A 24,526-nucleotide genomic window follows, 5' to 3' on the forward strand; every position below is an offset into this window, starting at 1 on the left:
GAGGTGTACTGTTTTCCCTCCTTGTAAATCTCACATTTGATGATGGACCACAGGTTCTCAATGGGGTTCAGATCAGGTGAACAAGGAGGCCATGTCATTAGTTCTTCTTCTTTTATACCCTTTCTTGCCAGCCACGCTGTGGAGTACTTGGACGCGTGTGATGGAGCATTGTCCTGCATGAAAATCATGTTTTTCTTGAAGGATGCAGACTTCTTCCTGTACCACTGCTTGAAGAAGGTGTCTTCCAGAAACTGGCAGTAGGACTGGGAGTTGAGCTTGACTCCATCCTCAACCCGAAAAGGCCCCACAAGCTCATCTTTGATGATACCAGCCCAAACCAGTACTCCACCTCCACCTTGCTGGCGTCTGAGTGTGACTGTAGAGCAGGGGTGTCAAACTCAAATACACAGTGGGCCAGAATTCAAAACTGGATATTAATATTTATTGAAATATATTTATTCCTCCAGATATAAGAATGAATCTTTTCTTATGGACACGTTTTGCTGAAAACCTGAATATGGAACAAGCAAAGCTTAATACTAAACAATGTATATATTAGCTGTATAATACCAGTAGGCCAGCTCTAATAGTAGTTTGGTGTGGCTTCAGAGTTTGACACCTATAGTAGTTTTAAAAGGAGCAACCTCATCAAGGACAGTTTGGCATTTATCATAAAAATTAGATGTCATCTGCTCGGTACCATCGCCGAGGGGAGACCTTAAACTTCTTAAAAGCAATAGAAAATAGTTCTGTTGCAGATGGGTTAAATACACAACAATGGGGTGTTGGAATAAGAGGAGGAAAATGGCAGTGAGATAAAAATATATCAAACACAACAGTGAAAAAACAGCATCACGTTTCCATGTGTAGGACCGGTAACCCTAAAGACAGCACAAGATCCAGCGTATGAGCCTGTTTCTGGGTGTAGATCAGTCTCATGATGAACAGGCTCAAGAACGTCTCTGGGATCACTGCTGTTGTTTTAAAATGGTTTATATCATATTTATCTGAGAGATCTTTTACTGTTCGTATGAATCAAATGATGTCTGGATCAACAGTTCTGCCTTGTGGGGTACCTCAGGGATCCGTCTTGGGTCCAATTCTCTTTTTGCTTTATGTATTCCACCTAGGCCAAATTATTAGGTGCTATGTATAAGCCGTGAGACCAGTTTTCCCGTGCTTTACTCGGGTACGTCAGTTTGAAGAGGAAAGAGAACTCCACGGGACTCCGATGTGAAAAGATGTAACAAAAAATTGATTCCACAGTTTGCATCTTACAGGAGTGGTCAGGTTTAACTTATCCTCAACAAAATAACCTACTATGGTAGGAAAACCGTGTGGCTCTGTTCTAGCCTGCTGCCGCGTATAGCTTATGCCGTATTAACTCTTTTTCTCTTTCCCCCCTCCCGCACCGCATGCGCTAATTTGCATATATCCGTGATGCCCAGATTTGACTATAAACACGAGTCCTTAAGTCACATGTGTTCATGGTACTACGTAACCAAACCAACACAGCAATAAAATAATTTTAGTTCCACCATAAACATGCATTTACTTCTTAAAGTATTAATTACACAAACAAGCTTAACAACAGCGAAATATAAATACTAAAACATATGAACTATCTTAACTTGGCTCACACACGATAAAATATCTCCTATCATCTCTATGCTGATGACATTCAGTTATGCTGTTCTTTCAAAGAGTTTTATAAATGTTCTAGTTTAAGTAATTGCCTGACAGAAATCAAACAGAAATCAAGCAATGGTTAAACAGCAGCTAAAGTCTGGTAAAACAGAAACTTTAATTATTGCTGCCGACCACATGATCTCAGAAATTAGGCAGCATATCAGCTTCTTTGACCTTTCTGTTAAATCGAGCCTCAGAAACCTCGGTGTCATGTTTGACAGCTCGATGTCGCTCGAGCAGCTGGTCCAGAACTGTTTTTATCATCTAAGAAACATTTCAAAACTCAGACTAATGGTGTCAAAGCCTGAACTGGAGATGATTATTCATGCTTTTATTTCCTCCCATTTAGACTACTGTAACAATCTTTTTACTTGTTTAAACAAATCAGCCTTAAATAGTCTTCAGACTGTGCAGAATGTTGCAGCACTCTTAACAAGCTCCAAGAGAGGATCTCAGTTTTGGATTCTCTTCACTGGTTTTAGGTTTCATTTTAAAATTTTATTTCTAACCTTTAGGGCCAAGGGTCAAGCTCCCCATTATTTATCTGACCTGCTGGAACCACATTCATCTTCCCGAGCTCTAAGGTCATCAGGTCAGAGTCTGCTGGCGGCCCCACGCACTCGATTTAAAGCTGGTGGTGATTCGGCCTTTCAGGCAGTGGCACCATGGTTGTGGAATCTCTTTCACTGTTTTTATGCTCAGATTCTTTTAAAAACAGCTGAAGACATTTTTATATAGACAAGCTTTCAAATCATTTGTTTTTTTTATGTTGTATTTTATTGTGGTATTATTGTATGTTGTATTCTCATTCTTTGTATTGTGAAGCACTTTGTGATTTTTATTGTCATCTGTGAAAAGCAACATAAAGACATTTTACTTTCCTCTCCACACAGACCTCATGTCCCCAGAAACCTTTAAATGTGGCCCACAGTCAAACTGAAAGTGGTTCTTTAAAAAGAGACGATGCAGTTGAACATAGTTCCAACATGGAGCATGAAACTGATCTGAGCACAGTTTGTAGCTGTTGCTAATGTTCTTGTTGGGCTTTTATATTCACAATCAACAGTCTCTATTATGTATCACTCTACTTCTATTATGATCCAATGGCTGTCTGGGCCATTGTTAAAGCTGGTGTTATTAGGATTAATGCCTGTTTATTTATTCTGTTTATTTATGATTGAATAGAACAAACTGTTTTATTCTCTGTGAAGGTTCTCAGTCACCCAGGTCACTGTAGTCTAAGGAGCTTGGAAAACAAACGTCTGGACTTCTTTGAGTTGCTTGAAGACGTTTCACCTCTCATCCAAGAAGCTTCTTCAACCTTTTTAATTGTGCTTTTATTCTAATGTGTTTCTGTTCAGCAGGGCTTTCAGCTCATCTTTGCTCTGTAAGACGCTGATCTTTGTCACAGACACTGAATGTTTTCTTGTTCTTTTTTGTAACCGGAAAGGGGAGGAGCAGGTCTGTACATAAGAGGAAGTGTTTGGGTCAACGTCTCATTTCACAACGAGGATGAAAACGAGGTGAGTGCTGCTGCATGTTCTTGTTTTCCTGCTGTCAGAGTGTGAGCGAGCTCGAAGTCCAAAAAATAAATCAATTGTGGCCACAAAATACTACTTTGTGGGCACGAAACACTTGACCAATAACCGTGATCCTTCCCAGGCCCTTGCAGTTGGGTGACAATAAAATCTATCCCAGCGTCCAGGTCCTACTTACGTCTGTAAACTGGGCTCTCAGTATCCTGTTTAAATGTAAAAATGGTTCCTTGCATTGCAGGCTTTTCAAAATGTTCTGCAGCTTTAAAGTACGCAGCCTCAACGGTCCTCAAGGGCCACGTACTCAAAGACCGCTGAGGCCGGAAGTGCGAGGCTTGTGAAATGGGCGATCTAGCCTCCGTCGCGCTGCCCCGGTTGCCTAGCAACCTTGATACTAACAGCTGGAAACGTTTCACACAGCTTTGTGTGACAGAAATGAAGACGAACATATTTTGTTTGTTTCTACATGAGCTCTGTGTGATTTGATGAGTATCTGAGGCTGAGACCACAGGACTGTGAAACATGATTGTTGGGCTTCATTTCTGTGCTGAACAGTCGTTTAAGATTAGCTAGTAAATAACAATCAGCTGATGTTGTTCATGAGACTCAAGTCATCTCACTGTGGTAATGTAAATATAATCTGACAATATTATATATATTGTCAGGTTATTATGAGATATTACAGCAGTGAGCTTGAACTCTGTGTCAAAGATTCAAGTTGCAGTTATTTATGTTTCCTGTCACCTTCAATCTTCACTCAAAGACGAGTATCTGTGACAGTGTGTATACAGATGTATCATATATAAGAGACAAATATTGTTCGTTTAATCTGTTGGCATTACTAAATGTGGCTCAATGCTGACTTTAATTAATAAAATCATCACATCTCTGTGAGATTAAGGTCGACTATTGAACGGTGTATATTTTAAAGTAAAGGCTTTAAAACCAAGTTAGTACAAACGTCACTAATGTCACATAACTTTGCCGACATGTGATCAACAGGAATGTTTAATGTTCTTCATTATTAAACATTCGCACATAAATAAGTGACACAATATTTAGTACTTACTTTTAAAAGTTTACTCTTCGGCCGCTCCGCTTCACGCATCCGCCGTTTTTTCCCCCGAACAAAATATCCACAACTCTGCCATCGGCTCCTTGCTATCTGAAAGATAACCAGACGCTGGCGTAAATTCTTGACCATCTCACACTTCTGTTTAATCGCTTTTCTTGTTGAGTTTATTCAGGTGTGTGAAAACCCCGGAGGAACCCTCCTGGGGGATTAATAAAGTTTTATTTAATCTAATCTAATTTTATTTAATCTGATCTGGAAAATTGGGAGATTTTTGGGAGGGGCACTGAAATTCGGGGTTCTCCTGTAAAAATCGGGAGGTTGGCATGTATGCCCGTGGCTGGGTGTGTCTCTCTCTTTGTAGAGGCTAAGCCTACGCTTGAAACCACTGAGGTGGTCATTAACGGGGGTGACGCGATGTCACTGGTATGCATCAATTAAGTTCACAGTCCAATAAATCCAGCAGTATGTATCTTGTCCTTTTTGGTCTTTATTCCGTATCGACTTAGCATAACAGCGCAACGATCACAAACTGTTTGCCTTCTTAATGACACACCTGACGCCGATTACGTGCGTCTACCTTAAATACCTTTACATTACATAATCAAAACAGAAAAAGGTGACCTCTAGTGACCACATAAGGTATTAACTAGAGATGGCACGATACCACTTTTTTATGTCCGATACCGATACCGATATCATAAATTTGGATATCTGCCGATACCGATATGAATCCGATATAGTGTTTTTTAATCAACAAAACTGTTTTTTAAAATATCTTGCTGCATTTTGCAAGTCTGCAAGTTCATACTCAAGTTTAAAACAACAACTACACTAAAGCTATTCTGTTATACCTGTATACAAAAAAAATATTTCATAGTTCAGCAATACTGAGCAATCTAATAAACTTAAACCTACACCATCCTCCCTATTCTGGTATTTTAAAGAGTACTTAGCGTAAATATTAAGCAGCCTAACTAATAGGGTTCCAACTCCCAGCAACAACAAAAATAAATAAATAAAAAATAGGGAACCACCCCTCACGCTCCACCTCATGATGCTTAATCGACATAATCAACCTTAATTTGATGCAGTGTGAAAAAAAATGCACCGAAATCAATTATTTTTCAAGAAATATTAAATAGATTCAACATCTTTCTTCAACAAAATTGCAGACTGCACAGATGGTACCTTCCCAAAGTAAAAAGTACTATAGCTTACTAGGGTATATATATTAGACTTAATAGTCACTATGTACAGTAATTGACTTCTATTCATTTTACATCAAATTAAAACTTTGGGTGTCAGATAATTATTTATTAAAAGCTCGACATTTTAAATGAGAATAAGAAAGAAAAGTATGTCTTTGTGCCCCCTTTTCCCTGTTCATGCCCTATCGGCCCCCCTGGCTAAACTTTGCTAGATCCGCCCCTGCACAGTTACCAGCGTCAGCTACGTAGAAAAAGATCCTGGTGTAGAAATTAATATTAAATAAATTCTAACAACAGCTTATCAAGCTTAAACGTGCTGCTGTTGTTCAGCCGCTGGTTTCCTCTTTCTGCTGCAAAGTGGGCCAAAAACAAACGAGAGACAGACTCGCGACAGAAAAGCCGATCAGCTGATTTAAGCAGTTTCACGATTGAAGTAGCAGCCGGAGAGCGAGAGGCAGTCGCTCGTTAAGCTTAACGTGGGAATGCTTTACAAACATTCAGAGATGGACTTACACACTTGCTTTACTTCTCTCGGGGATAACTTTGTCGGAGATGAAATGCCAGGTTGCTAGCGAAGCTCCACATGCTATCCAGACCACCACAGGTCCGGCATGCCACAGCTGCTCTATCACGTGATGCATACGTTCTGAGGTGAGTTACGGCGTGTTGCGAGTTTTGTGAGGTGCTTTCGTGATATTTAATGGATCGGATTACATTTTTTATTTTTCTCCGATATCCGATCCAGTAATTTAGGTCAGTATCGGACCGATACCGATACGTAATATCGGATCGGTCCATCTCTAGTATTAACCCAAGAATGGCTCCTACACTCTTCTTTGCTTGGAATTGTTTGGCACATGTGTGGAGCTCCTCTGGTGCATTTCTTTTGTTTGAAGGTTGTGGTGGGAGTAAAGAGGGTGAGTCTGGGGACCCCATATACTTACTCACGTAGAATCTTTTCTGCTAGAAACATTAGGTAAGTAGGTTGGTGCCACCCATGTAATTTTTGAGCCTTTTTTGAATTGAGACTTAGGACTTTTTTTTCCCCTCCTTATTTTTCTAGGGTAAGAGCCCAGCTAAGTTTTGGTTTTGTCTTTTTTGGCACAACCTAACTGTCCCTTTCTCACCCACATTTTATTTTGTATGAATTTGGGTCATTGCTTTTGTGAGAAAGCTGCCATTAAACTTGTCTCAGCGTATAACACTTGTACTGGGTTTCTGGAGTTGTTGTGTTACCTCCTCCTGCCCTCGAGGGGGCGTAACAAATGGTTACAATGTTATTTGTGAAGAAGTTCATGAAGTCATTACTAGTTAACGTTAAAGGGATGGTTGGCTCAACAGAGCTCTGACTGTTTGTCAGCCTGGCTACAGAGCTCAAGAGAAACCTGGGGTTGTTCTTATTTTCTTCAATCAGTGATGAATAGTAAGATGTTCTGGCTTTGCGGAGGGCTTTCTTATAAAGCAGCAAACTATTTCTCCAGGCTAAATGATGATCCTCTAAATTTGTGACACGCCATTTCCTCTCCAGCTTACGAGTCATCTGCGTTAGGCGTTTGAGAATTATACCACGGAGTCAGGTACTTCTGATTAGAGACCTTGGTTTTCACAGGAGCTACAGTATCCAGAGTCGTACAAAGTGAGGAGGTGAAATTATTATAAAATTATTAAGAAGATCATTTATTATTAAATGTAGAAAATATATAAATAATCTCACTCGTCCACTTAAACTGTGCCAGCACCATCATCATTACTGTCGTTGTGTTACCAGTTTTTTTGTGCCAAACTGGAGGTTGTGTAGTCTTAATGTGGCTAGACATTTTTATTCACATGCTGCTCATAATAAGTTTCTATTGCATGTCTATTTTTAGCCACAGATGTGGGTGAAACACTCGAGTTCACATGGCGACCTAACCCTAATCCGGGGAAATATGTTCATGTCTTTCAGTTCATGTCAGAAGACGAGCTGCAGCTTTCTGGACCAGCTGCAGTCTTGCCAGGCAGGTCCCACTAACTCCAACATATAAGGAGTTACAATAATCCAGCTGGGACGTCATGAAAACGTGGATCGCCCGTTCAAGGTTTTTAAAAGATATAAATGATCTCACCTTAGATAAAAGCCTCAGTTTGAAGAAAGACCGCTGTACAGCTGAGCTCAGCTGTTTTTCAAAGGTCAAACTGCCGTCAAATATGAGCCCCATATGTAATAATGCGATTTAATAAAAGAGCTGAACCAGTCTAATAGAGCGCCCTTGATGCCGCCATGCTCCAATGGTGAGGTCAAGATGCTGTGGTCAACAGTGTCAAAGGCAGCGGTCAGATCCAAAAGCACAGCGGAGTCTCCTGATCAGTGGCTGATAAAAGATCATTAAGAACTTTTCAAAGGGCAGTTTCAGTGCTGTGAAGAGCTTTAAAACCAGACTGAAACCTTTACAACAGATTGCAGCTGAACAAATATAATCTTTTACAAAATCTTCGACAGGAAGGGAAGCTTTGAAATAGGCCTGAAGTTTGAGCGGACAGAGGATCCTGATCAGGTTTTTTAGGCTGTACAACAGCATGTTTAAAACAGGCTGTACAACACCTGAACTAAGACTGCTGGTAAAAATCACTAAGTTGTTGGAACCAACTCTTGGCTGTGTGCAGGCAGGCAGGGAGGAAGGACCCAAAATGCAAGACTCGGAGGCAGACGTAAACTCAAAGCACTCAGCTTTATTGCTGGATAGCAACAGAACAGAAACTTAACTAAACTGAGAATAGGGCTTTGGAGTTGACGTCACGCCGCAATGCATTGTGGGAGCGCAGCTCCATTTTCAGGGTCTACGAATCAAAACAAACACACTGTGTTGGAACAACGACGACAAGAAACATGCTTAAAAACAGCTCAAAAGAAAACGGACGGTATAGAGACCGATTGCGTCCAGAGGCGAAGCAGCGGTACTTGAAAAAAATAGAGTGCATCGCAAATCTGGACCCATATGAAATACGGCAGTGGAGTAAAGACCCAGACGACTTACCGCCACTGTCCTACCCCGATATCTTCACGTATCTTGTTTGTGGAGTAAGCGCTTACACAGCGAACCAGTTTCGTAATTACAAGTCACTGGAGGCGCACATCCAATTTACAAATGGCTGCGTGCAAGATTTGGCTATTTCAACCGCCAAACTCTGAGTACGTCGTCAAAGTAAGTCAGCTGGAGTGCACCGAGTGAAATAGCCATTTTCCACCCCCCACCATAATTAATGTTATACATTTATCATTGAACTGCTAAAATATCGTTATCATATTATATGCCCATAATTGTAAAGTACATGCAAGTTAACACATTGATAATCGGGTAAATTATTAACGCCAATTTGTGTCCTTCCTGTCTCATTTCATTTATTGTCTTTACATCAACCAATCAAGTCACTCCATTCGATGTTTGATCGCAATTTCTATAACTTCCGAGACGATGATATTATTCAGCTATAAAGTGTGATATGAACATATTTAGAACTTACCGGAATGAAAATGTCTTGAGCACACCAACTGATATCTGGAGACGTAACAGAACTTGATATCAGCTCGTCTCACGGCTGCTATCCAGGCTAGACGCCTTCGTTTGGTCATATCCGATACATGAGCTCCTTCATGTTGCTTCCAGGTTGGGAAAGCATAAAAAGACAATTCAAACTTATTCCCGTGCCGGTCGTAAGATCGAACATTGCAGCCGACCACACAGCAAGTACGAACCATGGCTATGCTTTCGCTCCTTACTTAGACCCCCAAAATAGCAGATCGGGCCAAAATCCTTTCCACGCCCACCCCCGTGACATCACGCTCCAAAGCCCTATACAAAACAAACGAAGCAGGCAGGCAGGCTAGCATACGGAACACACAGTTAACGTGAGGGTACGATGCATCAACGAGTAGGGGAAGACGCAGACACTAAATACAAGAGGTGAACGGAGCAAAGAGGAAACAGTTGGGAGACACAGCTTGATTACACTGACGAGACAGGGAGAGCACAGAGCTGAATGCACAGACATAAGGCACAGACCTACAAAATAAAACAGGAAGTACACGACAGACAGAGAGATCAAATCAAAATCAAATCAAATCAAGTCACAATTTATTTATATAGCACATATTAAAATAACAGTGTTGACCATAGTGCTTCACAGTCAGTAAAGCATGAGACAGTTAAAACAAACAATAGGTAACAAAAAACAAGCTAGACCAGCCAACTAGACAGAATCAAAAGCCAAAGTAAAAAAATAAGTTTTAAGATGTGATTTAAAAGACTGGATGGACTCGGCAGTACGAATATGAACAGGGAGGTTATTCCAGAGTCTACTGTATCAGCCACGCTTTTTTCTAAATACTGTCGTCACGTTTTTGTGTGTGTGTGTTTTAAGCGTTTTCTAAGGACGCCGCGAAAACAGTAAAGAAAGAAAAAAGCCACCTCTTTCCTATCGGTGGAAAAATCCACCATGTCAACCAATTTTAAAAAAAAAAGTCAACATGTGGGATTTTGTTGTTTAGGAAGAGGGAAAAGTTTTGGGAGTGACGGTAACAGCAGCAAGACAGAGCGAGCGAGTGAGTGAGAGAGAGAGAGGGTTTTTAGATGTGGGAGATTTGTGACGTTTAGTGTGGCGTGTTTACTTAGTGTGTTGTCTTGTCTTGTGTAGCTGTTCTTTTGTGTAGTCGTTTTGCTTAGTGTGTCAGTGAGGGCACTAATGACTGTACCATTGCAACGTAAACACTTTCTTATAACATCATAAAACAATATCATTCATCCACAATAAATCAGCAGTCTAATGTAATGCAAATCAGTTTAACTAATGCAATAGTTATCAGCTTCTTCTAATTCAGGAGAATAATGCAAACTAAGACTACATAATAATTCACAATCTTTAATTAGGGGTCTAACATGGCATAAAATAATATTATAATCCCACAAAACGTAAACTCAAAAGGAATCAAAAATGTCCAGTTGTATTTCAGACCTCAGTCGGTTAATCCAACAAATCATGAAAAATGAGGTTTACATGTTTGTGCATGACAGTGCAGATTTCTGACATTTTGTGTAATTTAAGCTGTAACAATGTGACTGTTTTCTAACAAAAAACAGTGAAACTTAAGTTAGACTTGTGTTTGTAAATGAAGCGCCCCGTGCTGTGTAGCTTTCTGGATTTTATACTCATTGGGCTACATATTTATTTATTTATTATACAGGCTATACAGTACATAACATCAAAACTCACATGTTTTATGTAACTAAAGAGTGTAATTATGTGGGCTACAGACAATAATTAAGTTATAGACTATATTTATATGAAAAATGTGTATACTTACTGCATTTGAATCATTTTAACCATGCGTAACCACCTGCGTATGTGTTTGAAAAAAAAAAAGGCTTTGATTTGCCCCCCCCCCCCCCCCCCCCCGCCCCGCCCTAAGGAAATTTCTCTAGATCCGCCTCTGGTCTATAAATGTGTTTCATGATTTATTTTTAACTCCAACTGCTTATTTGTACTATGCTTTCATTTCAGAGTGCAATGAGAAATAAAAAGGATATGTTCAATAAAACTGTCACGATCCTGGGTCTGTGACTCAGTGTTTTCTGTTTTGTATTGTTAATCTTTGATTTCATGATGTATCTTTGTTTATTCTTACATTTTGGTTCTGTGTTTTGTTGTACCTCTAAGTTCAGTCTATGTATTTCCTGCTTTGTTGTGAAGGTCCGTGTCTCATGTCAGTGTGTTTAGTTTGCGTTTCCTCTGTCTCGTCTTGTCAGTCACTCCCAGCTGTGTCCTCCTTCTGTGTCTCATTCCCTCGTTATCCCTCTGTGTATTTAAGCCTTGTGTTTGCCTCTGTTAGTTGCTGGTTCGTCTGCTTATCTGTCAGGGTCCTGGGTCTCCCGAGCTAGTGTTTTCATTTCTTTGTGATTTTTGTATTATTTCCGTTTTGTTTGTGAGTTATTCTATGCTTCCTAGGTTTGGATTCCCTGCCCCCTTGTTTCTCTGTGGACTCTGTTCTGTGTTTAGTCTTCTCTGTCCATATGTTCCGCCCTGTGTTGTTGCCCTCTGTGTCTCCCTCTGTGTAACTGTCTATATAGTGATGTGTTGTGGTGTTTTGCTCCCACCCCTTGTGTTCCGTGTTTTCGTCTTCCCTTCGTGTACTTCTTCATATTCGTGTACTGTTAGTTTTCCCAGTTTAGGTTTTTGCTTAGTTTCCATGCTCACCCTCACCATTTCTGTTTGTATCACCATGTGATGAATAAACTCACTTGCATCTGAGCTGCCTGCATAAAGGGTCCTTTAATAATTTACACACGGCTCGCAAACCGTGACAAAAACTCTGGAAAAATTGGGCTGTTCTAAAAGGTTTGACGGGTAGTGTATATATTTAGTTTATATATTTTCTTTGTTTATATAGTTTGTTTTATATTGTAGCAAAGTGTTACTTGGATACTTCTTTATGTGCAATTTTGTTGCATCTGAGCCTTAGAAATTTATTGGTGGTAGTGATGAACTGCTGTTAGAATCATGTTAAATTGTTAAAATCAGACAATTACCTCTCCAGCTGTTCTTACAGTCTTTGTGTTTATCGGATCCTTACAGGGTAAAAGATGACGACACCTAAAGAAATCCTTCTGGGGACTTTGGAGGATTTGGAACGTGAAGACTTTGAAAAATTCAAGTGGCATCTGAAGAACAAAGGGTCTGTAAAAGGTTTACCAGCAATCCCAGGGAGTAAACTGGAGAATGCAGAGAGGACAAAAGTAGTGGATCTGATGTTTGAGACCTACTCTAACACTTTTGAAGTCACTAAGAAGCTTTTGGGGAAGATAAACAAGAATGATCTGTTGGAGAATTTAAATAAAACCATCCCAGAACCCAAAGGTAAGTCAGGGAATGACTAAACAAAAAACACATAAACAATAAAAACATTAGTTAACATTACACAGGTGCCATTACCATCCATATAAATAATAAATCCAAAACACTTGCCAACACTTTCAGGAGTGAGAGACTGCAGAAAGCCAACAGTTTGTGTTTTATGCATCTGCACAAATAACCTCCTGTGTACATGAATATCTGCTCTTTGGGTTGGTTTGATTAAAATGGGACCAGCAGCAGGTTTTCTGCCCATTTTAAAGATTTATGTTGTCCGATTGGTTTTAGAGCTGTTTTATCAACATAAATGAGGCGACAACAACAGTTTGGGACACGTCACAAATATGATCAAAGTGCTTTTTCTTAAATCTATTTACCTGTTGAAGGTACAGTTAAAAAAAATGGCTGCCATTTTTTTCCTGCTGTTTGGAGACCCAAACAAAAAAAATGCCCAGACAGTAAATGCTTTTTATTATGGTTGATAAACCGGACACTAAGGTGATTGGTCAAAAGTTGGAGGAAAGCCACAGTTCTCCTTATTTGACTGAAATCTCAGCTCACGTTTTTTTCTTCTGCAGCTTTCTGGGAGATTCCACTTCAGCCTTCTGCTGGCAACGCTCCCGTTACCATGCTTCCCTTAGGCAGCATCATTAGAAGACATAGCATACATTTACACTGCTATGCAGATGACACCCAGCTCTATCTGTGCATGAAGCCAGATAACACACACCAATGAGTTAAACTGCAGGAATGCCTTAAAGACATAAAGACCTGGATGGCCGCTAACTTTCTGCTTCTTAATTCAGATAAAACTGAGGTTATTGTACTCGGCCCTGAAAATCTTAGAAATATGGTATCTAAGCAGATTCTTACTCTGGATGGCATTACCTTGGCCTCCAGTAACGCTGTGAGGAACCTTGGAGTCATTTTTGACCAGGACATGTCCTTCAATGCACATATTAAACAAATATGTAAGACTGCTTTCTTCCATTTGTGCAACATCTCTAAAGTTAGAAAAATCCTGTCTCAGAGTGACGCTGAAAAACTAGTTCATGCATTTATTACTTCCAGGCTGGACGACTGCAATTCATTATTATCAGGAAGTCCTAAAAACTCCCTGAAAAGCCTTCAGCTGATCCAAAATGCTGCAGCAAGAGTCCTGACAGGGACTAGAAAGAGAGAGCAGATTTTTCCTGTTTTGGCTTCCTGTTAAATCCAGAATTCAAAATCCTGCTCCTCACATACAAGGTCTTAAATAATCAGGCCCCATCTTATCTTAATGACCTTGTAGTACCTTATCACCCTATTAGAGCACTTCGCTCTCGCTCTGCAGGCCTACTTGTTGTTCCTAGAGTATTTAAAAGTAGAATGGGAGGCAGAGCCTTCAGTTTTCAGGACCCAAAAAGATAGTTGTGGTTTTGTCTGTTGTGTTACTGTAGGTTCTTTACCTTACAATATAAAGCACATTGGGGTGACTGTTGTTGTTGTTATTTGGAGGAATTAAAAAAAAAACTTTCATAATTGAAATTCTTTCATTTATTCTACATATTTATTCATTACTGGCTCCATAGTGTTGTTTATGTAATATGTGAAATGTTGCTAGTATTGATTTGATGCTGTATAAATAAACATAATTAAATCAAATGTGTCTCTATAAAACCTGCCCTCAGTTATAACCCAAGTGTCAGGGCTCAATAGCTCATGAAAAGGACTCAAGCACAGAACCAAAAACCAGAGGCTGAGTGACTTTTAACAGAAATGTATTTTACTAGATTTCTTGACGGAGAAAGCTGAATCACAGCTAAATTCAACAGCAAGCGAGGTATTATGAGAAGTGCAGAGCTGAGGCCAGAACATAAGCTGAGGCAGGTCAAAGGAACAACAGGGGCAGAAACGGGCGGATAGAAACGATCCAGGATCACTGGAACAAAGGAGATAATAATCAGAGTGGTCCACAGTGTAGTGAATGAGTCCAAGATTTAAAAACTAAGAGGTCTTACGTGGCTGCAGGTGGAGATCAGCTGGAGGAGGAGATGAATCAAATCTGGGTACAGAGTGAGATGTGGGTGAACAGGGAGGCAGGCAGGTGAGGAGGGCAGTTTGCAAGAGTGAGTTTTACCAGCAGCGGCAGGCCAGAATCCTGAGGCGTGACTTATGGCGAGAGTTGGAAGATATATCCAGGTGCCGACTAGGGAACAGGAAAAGAGGGTTACGCGAAACAAGCTGAGGAGCACAAGACAAAATGTGAGGCAGAGAACTGACTGTGCTAAGCAGACAATCTGGAGAAGGTTCATTGTGAGTGCTGCTCATAAATACTGCCGGAGTAATTGGCAACAGGTGAGGAGCAGTGAGGAGGGCTCCACCCAGGGGAGGAGAGCTGATGCTGTGGAAAGTTACTCAGACTCACCCGGATCATGACACCAAGAGTCCAGTGAACTGAACACATAACCACAGTAACCAGAATGCAGTTTTCTCATTTGTGTCATTTGCTGTATCTTCATGCAGAGATTCTCCCTGAGTGTCAGCTCAAACTCAAATCAAACCTGAAGAAGAAGTTCCAGTGTGTGTTTGAGGGGATTTCTACAACAGCAAACCCGACCCTCCTGAGTCAGATCTACACAGAGCTCTACATCACAGAGGGAGGGACTGCAGAGGTCAATGATGAACATGAGGTCAGACAGATTGAAACAGCATCCAGGAAACCAGACAGACCAGAAACTACAATCAGACAAGAAGACATCTTTAAACTCCCACCTGGAAGAGATAAACCAATCAGAACAGTGCTGACAATGGGAGTGGCTGGCATTGGGAAAACAGTCCTAACACAGAAGTTCACTCTGGACTGGGCTGAAGACAAAGCCAACCAGGACATCCAGTTCATGTTTCCATTCACTTTCAGAAAGCTGAATCTGCTGAAAGAGGAAAAGTTCAGCTTGGTGGAACTTGTTCATCACTTCTTTACTGAAACCAAAGAAGCAGGAATCTGCAGCTTTGAAGACTTCCAGGTTGTGTTCATCTTTGATGGTCTGGATGAGTGTCGACTTCCTCTGGACTTCCACAAAACTACAATCCTAACTGACCCTAGAGAGTCCACCTCAGTGAATGTGCTGCTGATAAACCTCATCAGGGGGGAACTGCTTCCCTCTGCTCGCCTCTGGATAACCACACGACCTGCAGCAGCCAATCAGATCCCTCCTGACATTGTTGGCTTGGTGACAGAGGTCAGAGGGTTCACTGACCCACAGAAGGAGGAGTACTTCAGGAAGAGATTCAGAGATGAGGAGCAGGCCAGCAGCATCATCTCCCACATCAAGACATCACGAAGCCTCCACATCATGTGCCACATCCCAGTCTTCTGCTGGATCACTGCTACAGTTCTGGAGTTTGTCATGAAGAACAAAGAGAGCGAAGATCTGCCTAAGACTCTCACAGAGCTCTACCTACGCCTTGTGCTATTTCACCTAAAAACGAAGGACATCAAATATGATGGAGAAGCTGAGACAGATTCATGCAGGAAGATCACTGAGTCTCTGGGAAAACTGGCCTTTGATCAGCTGCAGAAAAGAAAGTGGATCTTCTATGAATCAGACCTGAAAGAGTGTGGCATCGATATGAGAGCAGCCTCAGTGTACTCAGGAGTGTTCACACAGATCTTTAAAGCTGATGAGTATGACATGTTTTCAGAAACAGTCTACTGCTTTGTCCATCTGAGCATTCAGGAGTTCTTTGCTGCTCTTCATGTCTATCTGACCTTCATCAACTCTGGAGTCAATCTGCTGGAAGACAAAACTTTTTTAATATTTAATATTTTTCCGAGAACCTTTAAATGGATTTTTGATTTTTTCAGAAACAATTCTGCAGAGGCGGATTTCTACCAGAGTGCTGTGGACAAAGCCTTACAGAGTCCAAATGGACACCTGGACTTGTTCCTCCGCTTCCTCCTGGGTCTTTCACTGCAGACCAATCAGGATCTCCTATGCATGCTGACACAGACAGGAAGTGGCTCACAGACCAATCAGGAAACAGTTCGGTACATCAAGAAGAAGCTCGGTGACGATCTGTCTGCAGAGAAAAGCATCAATCTGTTCCACTGTCTGAATGAACTGGATGATCGTTCTCTAGTGGAGGAGATCCAACAGTCCCTGAGTTCAGGACGTCTCTCCACAGATGAACTGTCTCCTGCTCAGTGGTCGGCTCTGGTCTTCGTCTTACTGTCATCAGATCTTGCTGTGTTTGACCTGAAGAAATACTCTGGTTCAGAGAAGGCATTTTTGAAGCTGCTGCCAGTGGTCAAAGCCTCCAAGAAAGTGCTGTAAGTGAATCTATGAACAAATATGTTTAATAATGCTAGATGAAGAAAATAATATGTCTGCATTGTTATTCTTCCTCAGGCTGAGTTATTGTAAACTCTCAAAAAGAAGCTTTGAAGCTTTGTCTGAAATTCTCAGCTCCCCATCCAATCATCTGAGAGAGCTGGACCTGAGCTGGAACTACCTGCAGGATTCAGGATTGGATTTGCTGTGTGTTGGACTAAAGAGTCCTGACTGTAAACTTGAAACTCTCAGGTAAGGATACAGACTTTTTGACACTTTTTGACTCTTAAATCTGTAAGTTTATCTTGATGCGGACGTTCAAAGTCAGCACAGTTTTCCTTTTAAGTTCCTGAGTTTATATATTTGACTGTCAGGTTGTCTGGACAGATGTTTTTATTTTATTTTTTTTACTTGTCCCTAAAGTCAGAACTAAACCCACATGTAGATGACTTTCTGTTCTGATTTTCCTGAAGACAGCAGAGTGTGTGCTCATGCTTTTGAAGCCAAACTTACTTTTTTGACCTGGCTTTTATTTATTATATATTTTTGTTTATGTAATACTTATTTCTACCGTTTAATTTCTGCTCACATTGTTTACTCTCCTTCTTAATTGGTTGTGTGTGTGTGTGTGTGTGTGTGTGTGTGTGTGTGTGGGGGGGGGGGTTATATGGGCTCAAAATGTGGTCATAAATATTTTGTACTTGTAAATCAGGATTTGTATGTGTAATAAGAATTTGTGTGTGCGTAAAAACGATTTGTGTGTGGACTTAGCCAAGAAAACCTGCAAGTTACAAGTACGAATTTTGACTGTCGGAGGGGCACTTTTTTTTAATGAATCATATTTCATAACTTTAAATGCAAATATAAATTGTCAATTTTAAAATCATACGCACAAGTTATTTGCAGCCATTTACCTTTTTTTTTATAACCATTTCAAACTTTTTACAGAACAATCAGCTGTTCTGCATTCAATAACATGCCACACAAATTATGTGACTTGCATTACAATGTGACTGCTGTGATTAAAGCATCTTTCTTTCAGCTTAACGAGTGAACCGTCAGCTCGTTCAAACACACGTTAAAGTGCGTTTGGCTCGACACCACCGAACAGAGGCAGCAATATAACACAGCTCACATTAACAGTGCAGTGAATCCTGCTTGTGCCGTGATGTTCAGGACTGCAAACCGAGCAGCATCACTGACTTTCAGCTTGTTGTGTTTGTGGATATATGACTGACTTTAATTATCCACTAAATCATCACATTCTCTGTAAGATTAAGGTCGACTATTGAAGGCGTATATTTAAAGGCTTTAAAACCAAGTTAGTACAAACGTCACTAACGTCACATGACTTTGCCGACATGTGACCAACAATAATGTTTTAATGTTCTTCGTTATTAAACATTCGCGCATAAATAAGTGACATAATATTCAGTACTTACTTTTGAAAGTTAACTCTTCGGCCGCCCCGCTTCAGGCATCCGCCGTTTTTTTCCAAACAAAATATCCACACCCACCGCCGCGCTATGAATTGTAGGATAGGTTGGGCCACGAAGTCTACACCGGGCCACACTTCTAATTTGGGGAAATAAAGGGCACATTTGTTGAGCGCATTTGGAGTACACTTCGGGACAACTAAAGCAGAAGGCAGCTCTCGTCGTACATAGGCAGCATTGGCATTGCACCTCGATAATAAACTCATGAAAGAGGTTGATAAGTTACTTTTCAATTTTATTTGGAAAAATAGGACACGCTACATTAAAAAAACAGTTCTTATAAACACATATGTCAATGGAGGACTTAATGTGTTAGATTTTAAAACTCTAAATAACACATTCAAAATAAATTGGTTAAAAAATCTAATGAATAATCCTACTTCCATTTGGAATACTATAGCTACTTACTTGTAAGTTTGATATTGATAAAATCCCTATAAAAATCTCTGCTTTTCATCGCAAAGCTTTTTTAGCATGGACTCTTATTTACAAGCATTTAGTCCACACAGTTATTATATTGGAATAACAGCGATATCCTACTTAATCTCTCTTCTTAGGTAGTTGGTTTCGGAATAACATTGTTTTAGTCAATCAATTATTCGATTCAAATGGTACGCTTTTCTCCTATGAATAACTTTGTCTACTTTTCAATTTAACTATAAATCGTGATGAATATACTAAAGTATTTGGCTCAATACCATCAGGGGTTTGTATCCTTTTTAAGAATCAACTTAATATCACTTCATTCCACAGGCCGTTGGCATCTCCAATGCAAACTATTGTTGTTAAGATATGCTTTTCTAAACACATTCTAAAAACAAAAATAAATCTATCAGATCTTTATTTCAGAATAGTATAACCATGCTACCATATGTAATTTTTTTTCTGGAACTGGTGGTCTGATGATATTATGTGGAATGAAGTTTGGAGATTACCTAATCAGTATTTAATTACCAACAAAGTTAAAGACATTTTTTATAAATTAATACAAAGAATTTACTCAACTAAAGATTATCTTCAAAGCAAATTCAAATTAGACATTGATGCAAACTGTAGCTTTTGTAAGACTCGCAAGGAATCTAGTATTTGTCTCAGAAAATGTATTTAAAGGATTTGCACTGTTTTGGAAATATGTATTATTTGGTCTCCACCAAAACCAAATACAATTCAACATTGATAACAGATATATGATTGACTTGTTAATCTTAATGGCTAAAATTCATATTCACAAATCCAAATGTTTAGGAAGACATCCCTCTTTTGATGTATTCTCCTATGAGCTTTTGCAATATCTTAGTTCAATTAAGAACTCTACTAACCCAAAAGCTATAAAAACTATGGTTGTATGTGAAAAAAGGAAGATTCTTCAATTCCTTTACTCTTTGGCTTAATCAGTTGTACTTCTCCCCCTAGCATTGGTATATTGTAGGTTCTGAATAATGTTTGTTTGTTTATGGTTTACAATTTCTATAAGTACAACACCTTTACTGCAGTACTGTTTAATTCTACTTTGTATTGTACTGCTGTTGTATTGTGATGTAATCGTTCTACAAATGCGCACTCCAAAGCGTGCTGTCCCTGAATTGGGACACAGCTCCAGCCGTCCTCTCTCCCCAGCTCCTTGGGGTCTGCCAGGGGGGGGCGACACTACCTTTGGCTGCACCAGCTACAGCGGCCTGGCTAGCTATGGGTGAATCAAGGGTGCGACCCTGGCCTTCAGATCTGCAAATATGCTACATTTGTTACAGGTATCATTACTGCTAAAGGAGGCCGAGGAGTAACTAAACACAATGAGCAGGAAAGTGCAGGAGGGACAGGTGAAGGAGGGTCAGGTGAAGAGGCCATGGTGCTAGCGAGCTACAAGCTAAGCTAATCTAGCAAAACAGTAAAGACACAGTGAGTGAATACTTTTGCTATAAATTAGGGAGTGAGTACACAGAAAGTGTGCTTCGGATGAAGCACGTGAAGATTATACTATGAAAATATACTAAGAAGATATCTATAGGTTTTTCATTAAATTGGCTACAGAAAAAACACCACCGTGTGTTACCTTGAAAAGCGCTATATAATAGGGGTGGGGTTTTTATAATCGATTCATCAATTAAAATCGATTCTGGCTTGGATAACGTAAAATCGATTCATTAAAATCCCGAATCGATTTTTTAATATAAATTTATTTTGCCCGAAATGCCAGAATCTGTGGTGACATCTCACAAAATTTCAACAACCACCAAACAGCTAAGACAGTAAATGAGAGCAGGTACAAACACACAGCGTGACCCGCGGATCAGGATCAGTTAGATGTCGCCTTTCTCACAGTCGGGGCTGAAAGCCGACAGCTCGCTGATTCTGATCTGTCGGCGCTTTGTGTTCACGCCCTTTATGCGCTGATTCTAAAGCTGTTAGTTTGATGTCTCTCCAACAATATTGACCGAACCAGCAGCAAAAGAAGATCCAAACTACGCTTCAAATAAACATCGTCATGGATTCACTCTTTTACTGTTTTGCTTCCATCGCGATGCACAGCTCTCTCTCTCTCTCTCGAACAGTTTCCCTTTCTTCATTATTCGCTTGCTTGATACGCACAAGTCTACTGTTGCTTACAGCGCTGTCGGCCGCTTTTTTTTTTCCCTTTTACATTCTTCCAAAAAGAAAACCTCATTTCTGCTGTTCAATACTGAACAAATTTAAACTTTTTTTTTTTTTTTTGGCCTGTCCCGTTTGGCTCTGTTGCATCAGAATTGTTGTCTAAAGGCAAAGAAAGATGCCCAACGGATTTACTTTACCAAACTGACCATCCCAGCCTTGCCATAATGGTCCATTTGATTCACCTTTTATTGTTTATTTTATTTTCACTTGCTGAATACGGGAAAGACTTGACTGGAGGAAAGAAAGAGAAAGAGCTGAGAAGAGGGACGGGGGAGAAGGGAAAAAAAACAAAAACCAACAGAATGGGCAGGAAAAAAAATGCATCTATCGATCACCTGGATCACCTGTTGAGAAAGAAAAAAAGAAAACAAGCAGAAGAGAACAAGAGTAATAGAATAAACAACATCACAATGATATATGGGAATATGACAGTAACAAATTTAAACTTTTTAAAATTATTCAAAATGCAAAATGCAAAACGCCGTGTCTCTAATAAAACCGCTGTAACGTCAGAGGTGATGTTCATGTGCTGATTAATGGTTTTCTTCCGTTTTTGATGTACTGCAGAATATTTTTATAAAATCCCAGAACAGGAAAATCACCTTCATGTTTTTCTGTGTTTTATCTTCAGCTACTTTGACACAAAGGTCTCTGCTGTGACGCTCACACCTGTGATAAAGTCTTGCGTGTGTCAGCTTCCTTTTTATTGATACAAAAATATGTAAATGTACTGATCTGAATTATATTTCTGACTGTCAAAATTTCCCAGATTTAAATCGAATCGAATCGAATTAAATCGAATCGTGGATCGAATCGATTCGGGACCTTGTGAATCGGAATTGAATCGATTCTAGAAATCAGTGACGATACCCAGCCCTACTATATAAATCCAATCCATTATTATTATTATTATTATTATTATTATTATTATTATTACCGCAGAGAGAGCGCACACTAGAGCTGTCTCCCAAAACCTAGGCCACATCCTTCGGAGGACCCGGCCTTCACGGTCTACATGGATCAGGTACTTCGAAGACCGAGAAAGCCGGAAGTGCAAGGCTGTGAAATGGAACAGTCTAGCCTTCAGATCTGCGTCACCAGCTGTCTCGGTGGAGTTTAATAAACTCGGTCGTCTGCTCCTTGCTATCTAAAATATAACAGTACACTGGAGTAAAATCTCGACCATCTCACATTTCTGTTTACTCGGTTTTCTGTTTGACGTTTCAGCTGTGTAAAAACCCCAGAGGAACCCACCCGAGGGATTAATAAAGTTTTATTTAAACTAATATAATCGAATAACTTTGATCTCAGCCAAAGTGATTTAGTCCAGAACAAATAAAACACTGGAAAAAAGCCAAACAATAACACTTTTAAGTTGAGTCTGAGTGGCTTATATATCATGTTTAACCTGGGTAGCAAAAGACCGTGGGGGTCTGAAAACGATGAAGCCGGGAGTTCACTGTTGTCGCCGGTTCGAGTGACCACTGAACCCTGGCTAGCTCTCGAGCGAGTGGGTAACAGACGTCTCCGAAAATGTCAGAGCACTTTTGCAAATATGTGGTGTCTTGATAAACTGAGCAGATATTTGAAGTTTACACAGCTACATTCTTGCCTGAAAATATGTTAAAAGTTTATTTTGTGACCCAGAAAAATTAATAAGAGTAATATTATTCCTTCTCTCACCCCAACCAATCACAGCAGATGGCCACCCCTCCCTGAGCCTGGTTCTGCCGGAGGTTTCTTCCTGTTAAAAGGGAGTTTTTCCTTCCCACTGTCACCAAAGTGCTTGCTTATAGGGGGTCATATGACGGTTGGGCTTTTGTCTGTACCTATGAAGCGCCTTGAGACGACTTTTGTTGTGATTTGGCGCTATATAAATAAAATTGAATTGAATTGGATTATTAAAACTTAGTAGCCGTTACCATTGTGGGAAACTAGAATTGGCTGTGCTGTGCTATGAATTCTGGGATATGGTGGGCCACGAAGGATACACCTGACCCATCCTTCAAATCTGGGGAAAAGCAGGATGCATTTGGAGGAGTCTACGAATTGGGACAGCCTTTAGGTGACAATTAAAGCTTACGGCACCTGGTATTGCCATCCAAGTACTTATCAGGGCTGACCCTGTTTAGTTTATGACAGACCTTCCCAAAGTGTGGGGCCCAACCCCTAGGGGGGGCGTGGATGTGAGGATGTGTTCGTGCGTGCGTGCGTGTGCGCACAAAGGGGGGTCGCGAACATTTTTCTTGTAAAACAAAGGGGGGCCAGCAAAAAAAGTTTGGGAATCACTGGTTTATGAGATGAAACAAGATCAGACATGCTAGGGGTGGTGTGGCAGTACTTATATGGGCTCAAAATGTGGTCATAAATATTTTGTACTTGTAAATCGGTTTTGTACTTGTAAAAAAGATTTGTGCGTGTGTAAAAAAGATTTGTGTGTGGACTTAGCCAAGAAAAACCTGCAAGTTACAAGTACAAATTTTGACCCTATTTTTCTTCCTTTAAGCTGATTGGTCAATGTCATGTCAATCACAAATTAAACAATCCAATCGGAGAACAGATGGGTTTGGCTGTCGGGGGGGGGGGGGGGGGGGGGGGCGCTTTTTTGAACTGCAGGTCCTTGAAGGGTGATACAGTTTGAAGCTGGAGGATCTCTATATAAATATCCGATAGCAGCTCGGTCCCCTAACTTTCAGCAGCTGTTGAAAGGATAAAGTTGTGCTATATCAGTGGTTAGAAACACCATTATTACTTTAGGATTAGTTTAACACAACGTCAGGGCTGACCCGGGACCATTGCTGTGAGTCACAGTGCGCAGTATAAAAGTCCTTTCACATCGGACGCAGGATGTGCTGCTAATGCTAACTGCTAACTAAAAGCAAAGGATCCAGAATTTGTTGCTGGCTGCTGGGCTCTGTGGGTCTTTGCAGTGTGACACAAAAATCACCAAACTCAGGCGACCACAGACTGTTTTCCTTCCTGGTGATGAAGGAAAACGCTGGGTTGGCATGTAAAAGGGCATTTATTCCCTTCAAGGACCTGCAGTTCAAAAAAAGTGCCCCTAAGACAGCCAAACCCATCTGTTCTCTGATTGGATTGTTACATTTGTGATTGACATGACATTCACCAATCAGATGAAAGGAAGAAAAATAGGGTCAAAATTCGTACTTGTAATTTGCAGGGGTTTCTTTTGGCTAAGTCCACACACAAAATTTTTTTACACATACAAATCCTGATTTACAAGTACAAAATATTTATGACCACATTTTGAGCCCATATACTTCTAACACTGGAAACAGTTCATCACATTGAGCACAGTCACTTCTTGTGTCACATGCTTTTCTTTGACATGTGTCAAATCAAATCAAATACTGTGTTTTAGAGTTTAGTGCTCTAGTCAGTAATTGGATATCCAACTAATAGTTTGGTTTGTTTGTAAAAGTTCAAATATAATCCACCATTTCAACATTCTTTAGTCTGATTCATATTTTCAGGTCTTTAAATGTATAAATTTAGATGTGTCAAATGGTGAAGAACATGTGAGAAAAAAAATCTATAGCTTTGTTAAAGTTTCCTGAAGACTGCTTGAAACTGCTTCCTGTTGGCTTCAGCTGTTTGGAGTTTCCATTTTCTAAACTTCTACATTCTGAACCTTCTTCAGCTCTGAACAGATGATGAA

The 24,526-nt window shown here is 40.2% G+C and overlaps 1 protein-coding gene across 1 annotated transcript in view; it reads left to right on the top strand.

Annotated features, from left to right (window-relative positions):
- Positions 1–24,526, top strand: part of LOC113028832 (NACHT, LRR and PYD domains-containing protein 3-like) — a 42,796-nt gene that overhangs the window by 749 nt on the left and 17,521 nt on the right. The window contains exons 2-5 of the mRNA XM_026179277.1: positions 3,140–3,212; positions 12,114–12,395; positions 14,895–16,701; positions 16,781–16,954. Coding sequence (XP_026035062.1) covers positions 12,122–12,395; positions 14,895–16,701; positions 16,781–16,954 — 2,255 coding nt within the window. The 5' untranslated portion in view covers positions 3,140–3,212; positions 12,114–12,121. The remainder of the gene's footprint in view (positions 1–3,139; positions 3,213–12,113; positions 12,396–14,894; positions 16,702–16,780; positions 16,955–24,526) is intronic.

The sequence above is a fragment of the Astatotilapia calliptera genome, chromosome 9 (assembly GCF_900246225.1).
Source record: "Astatotilapia calliptera chromosome 9, fAstCal1.2, whole genome shotgun sequence".
Lineage (NCBI taxonomy): Eukaryota > Metazoa > Chordata > Actinopteri > Cichliformes > Cichlidae > Astatotilapia > Astatotilapia calliptera.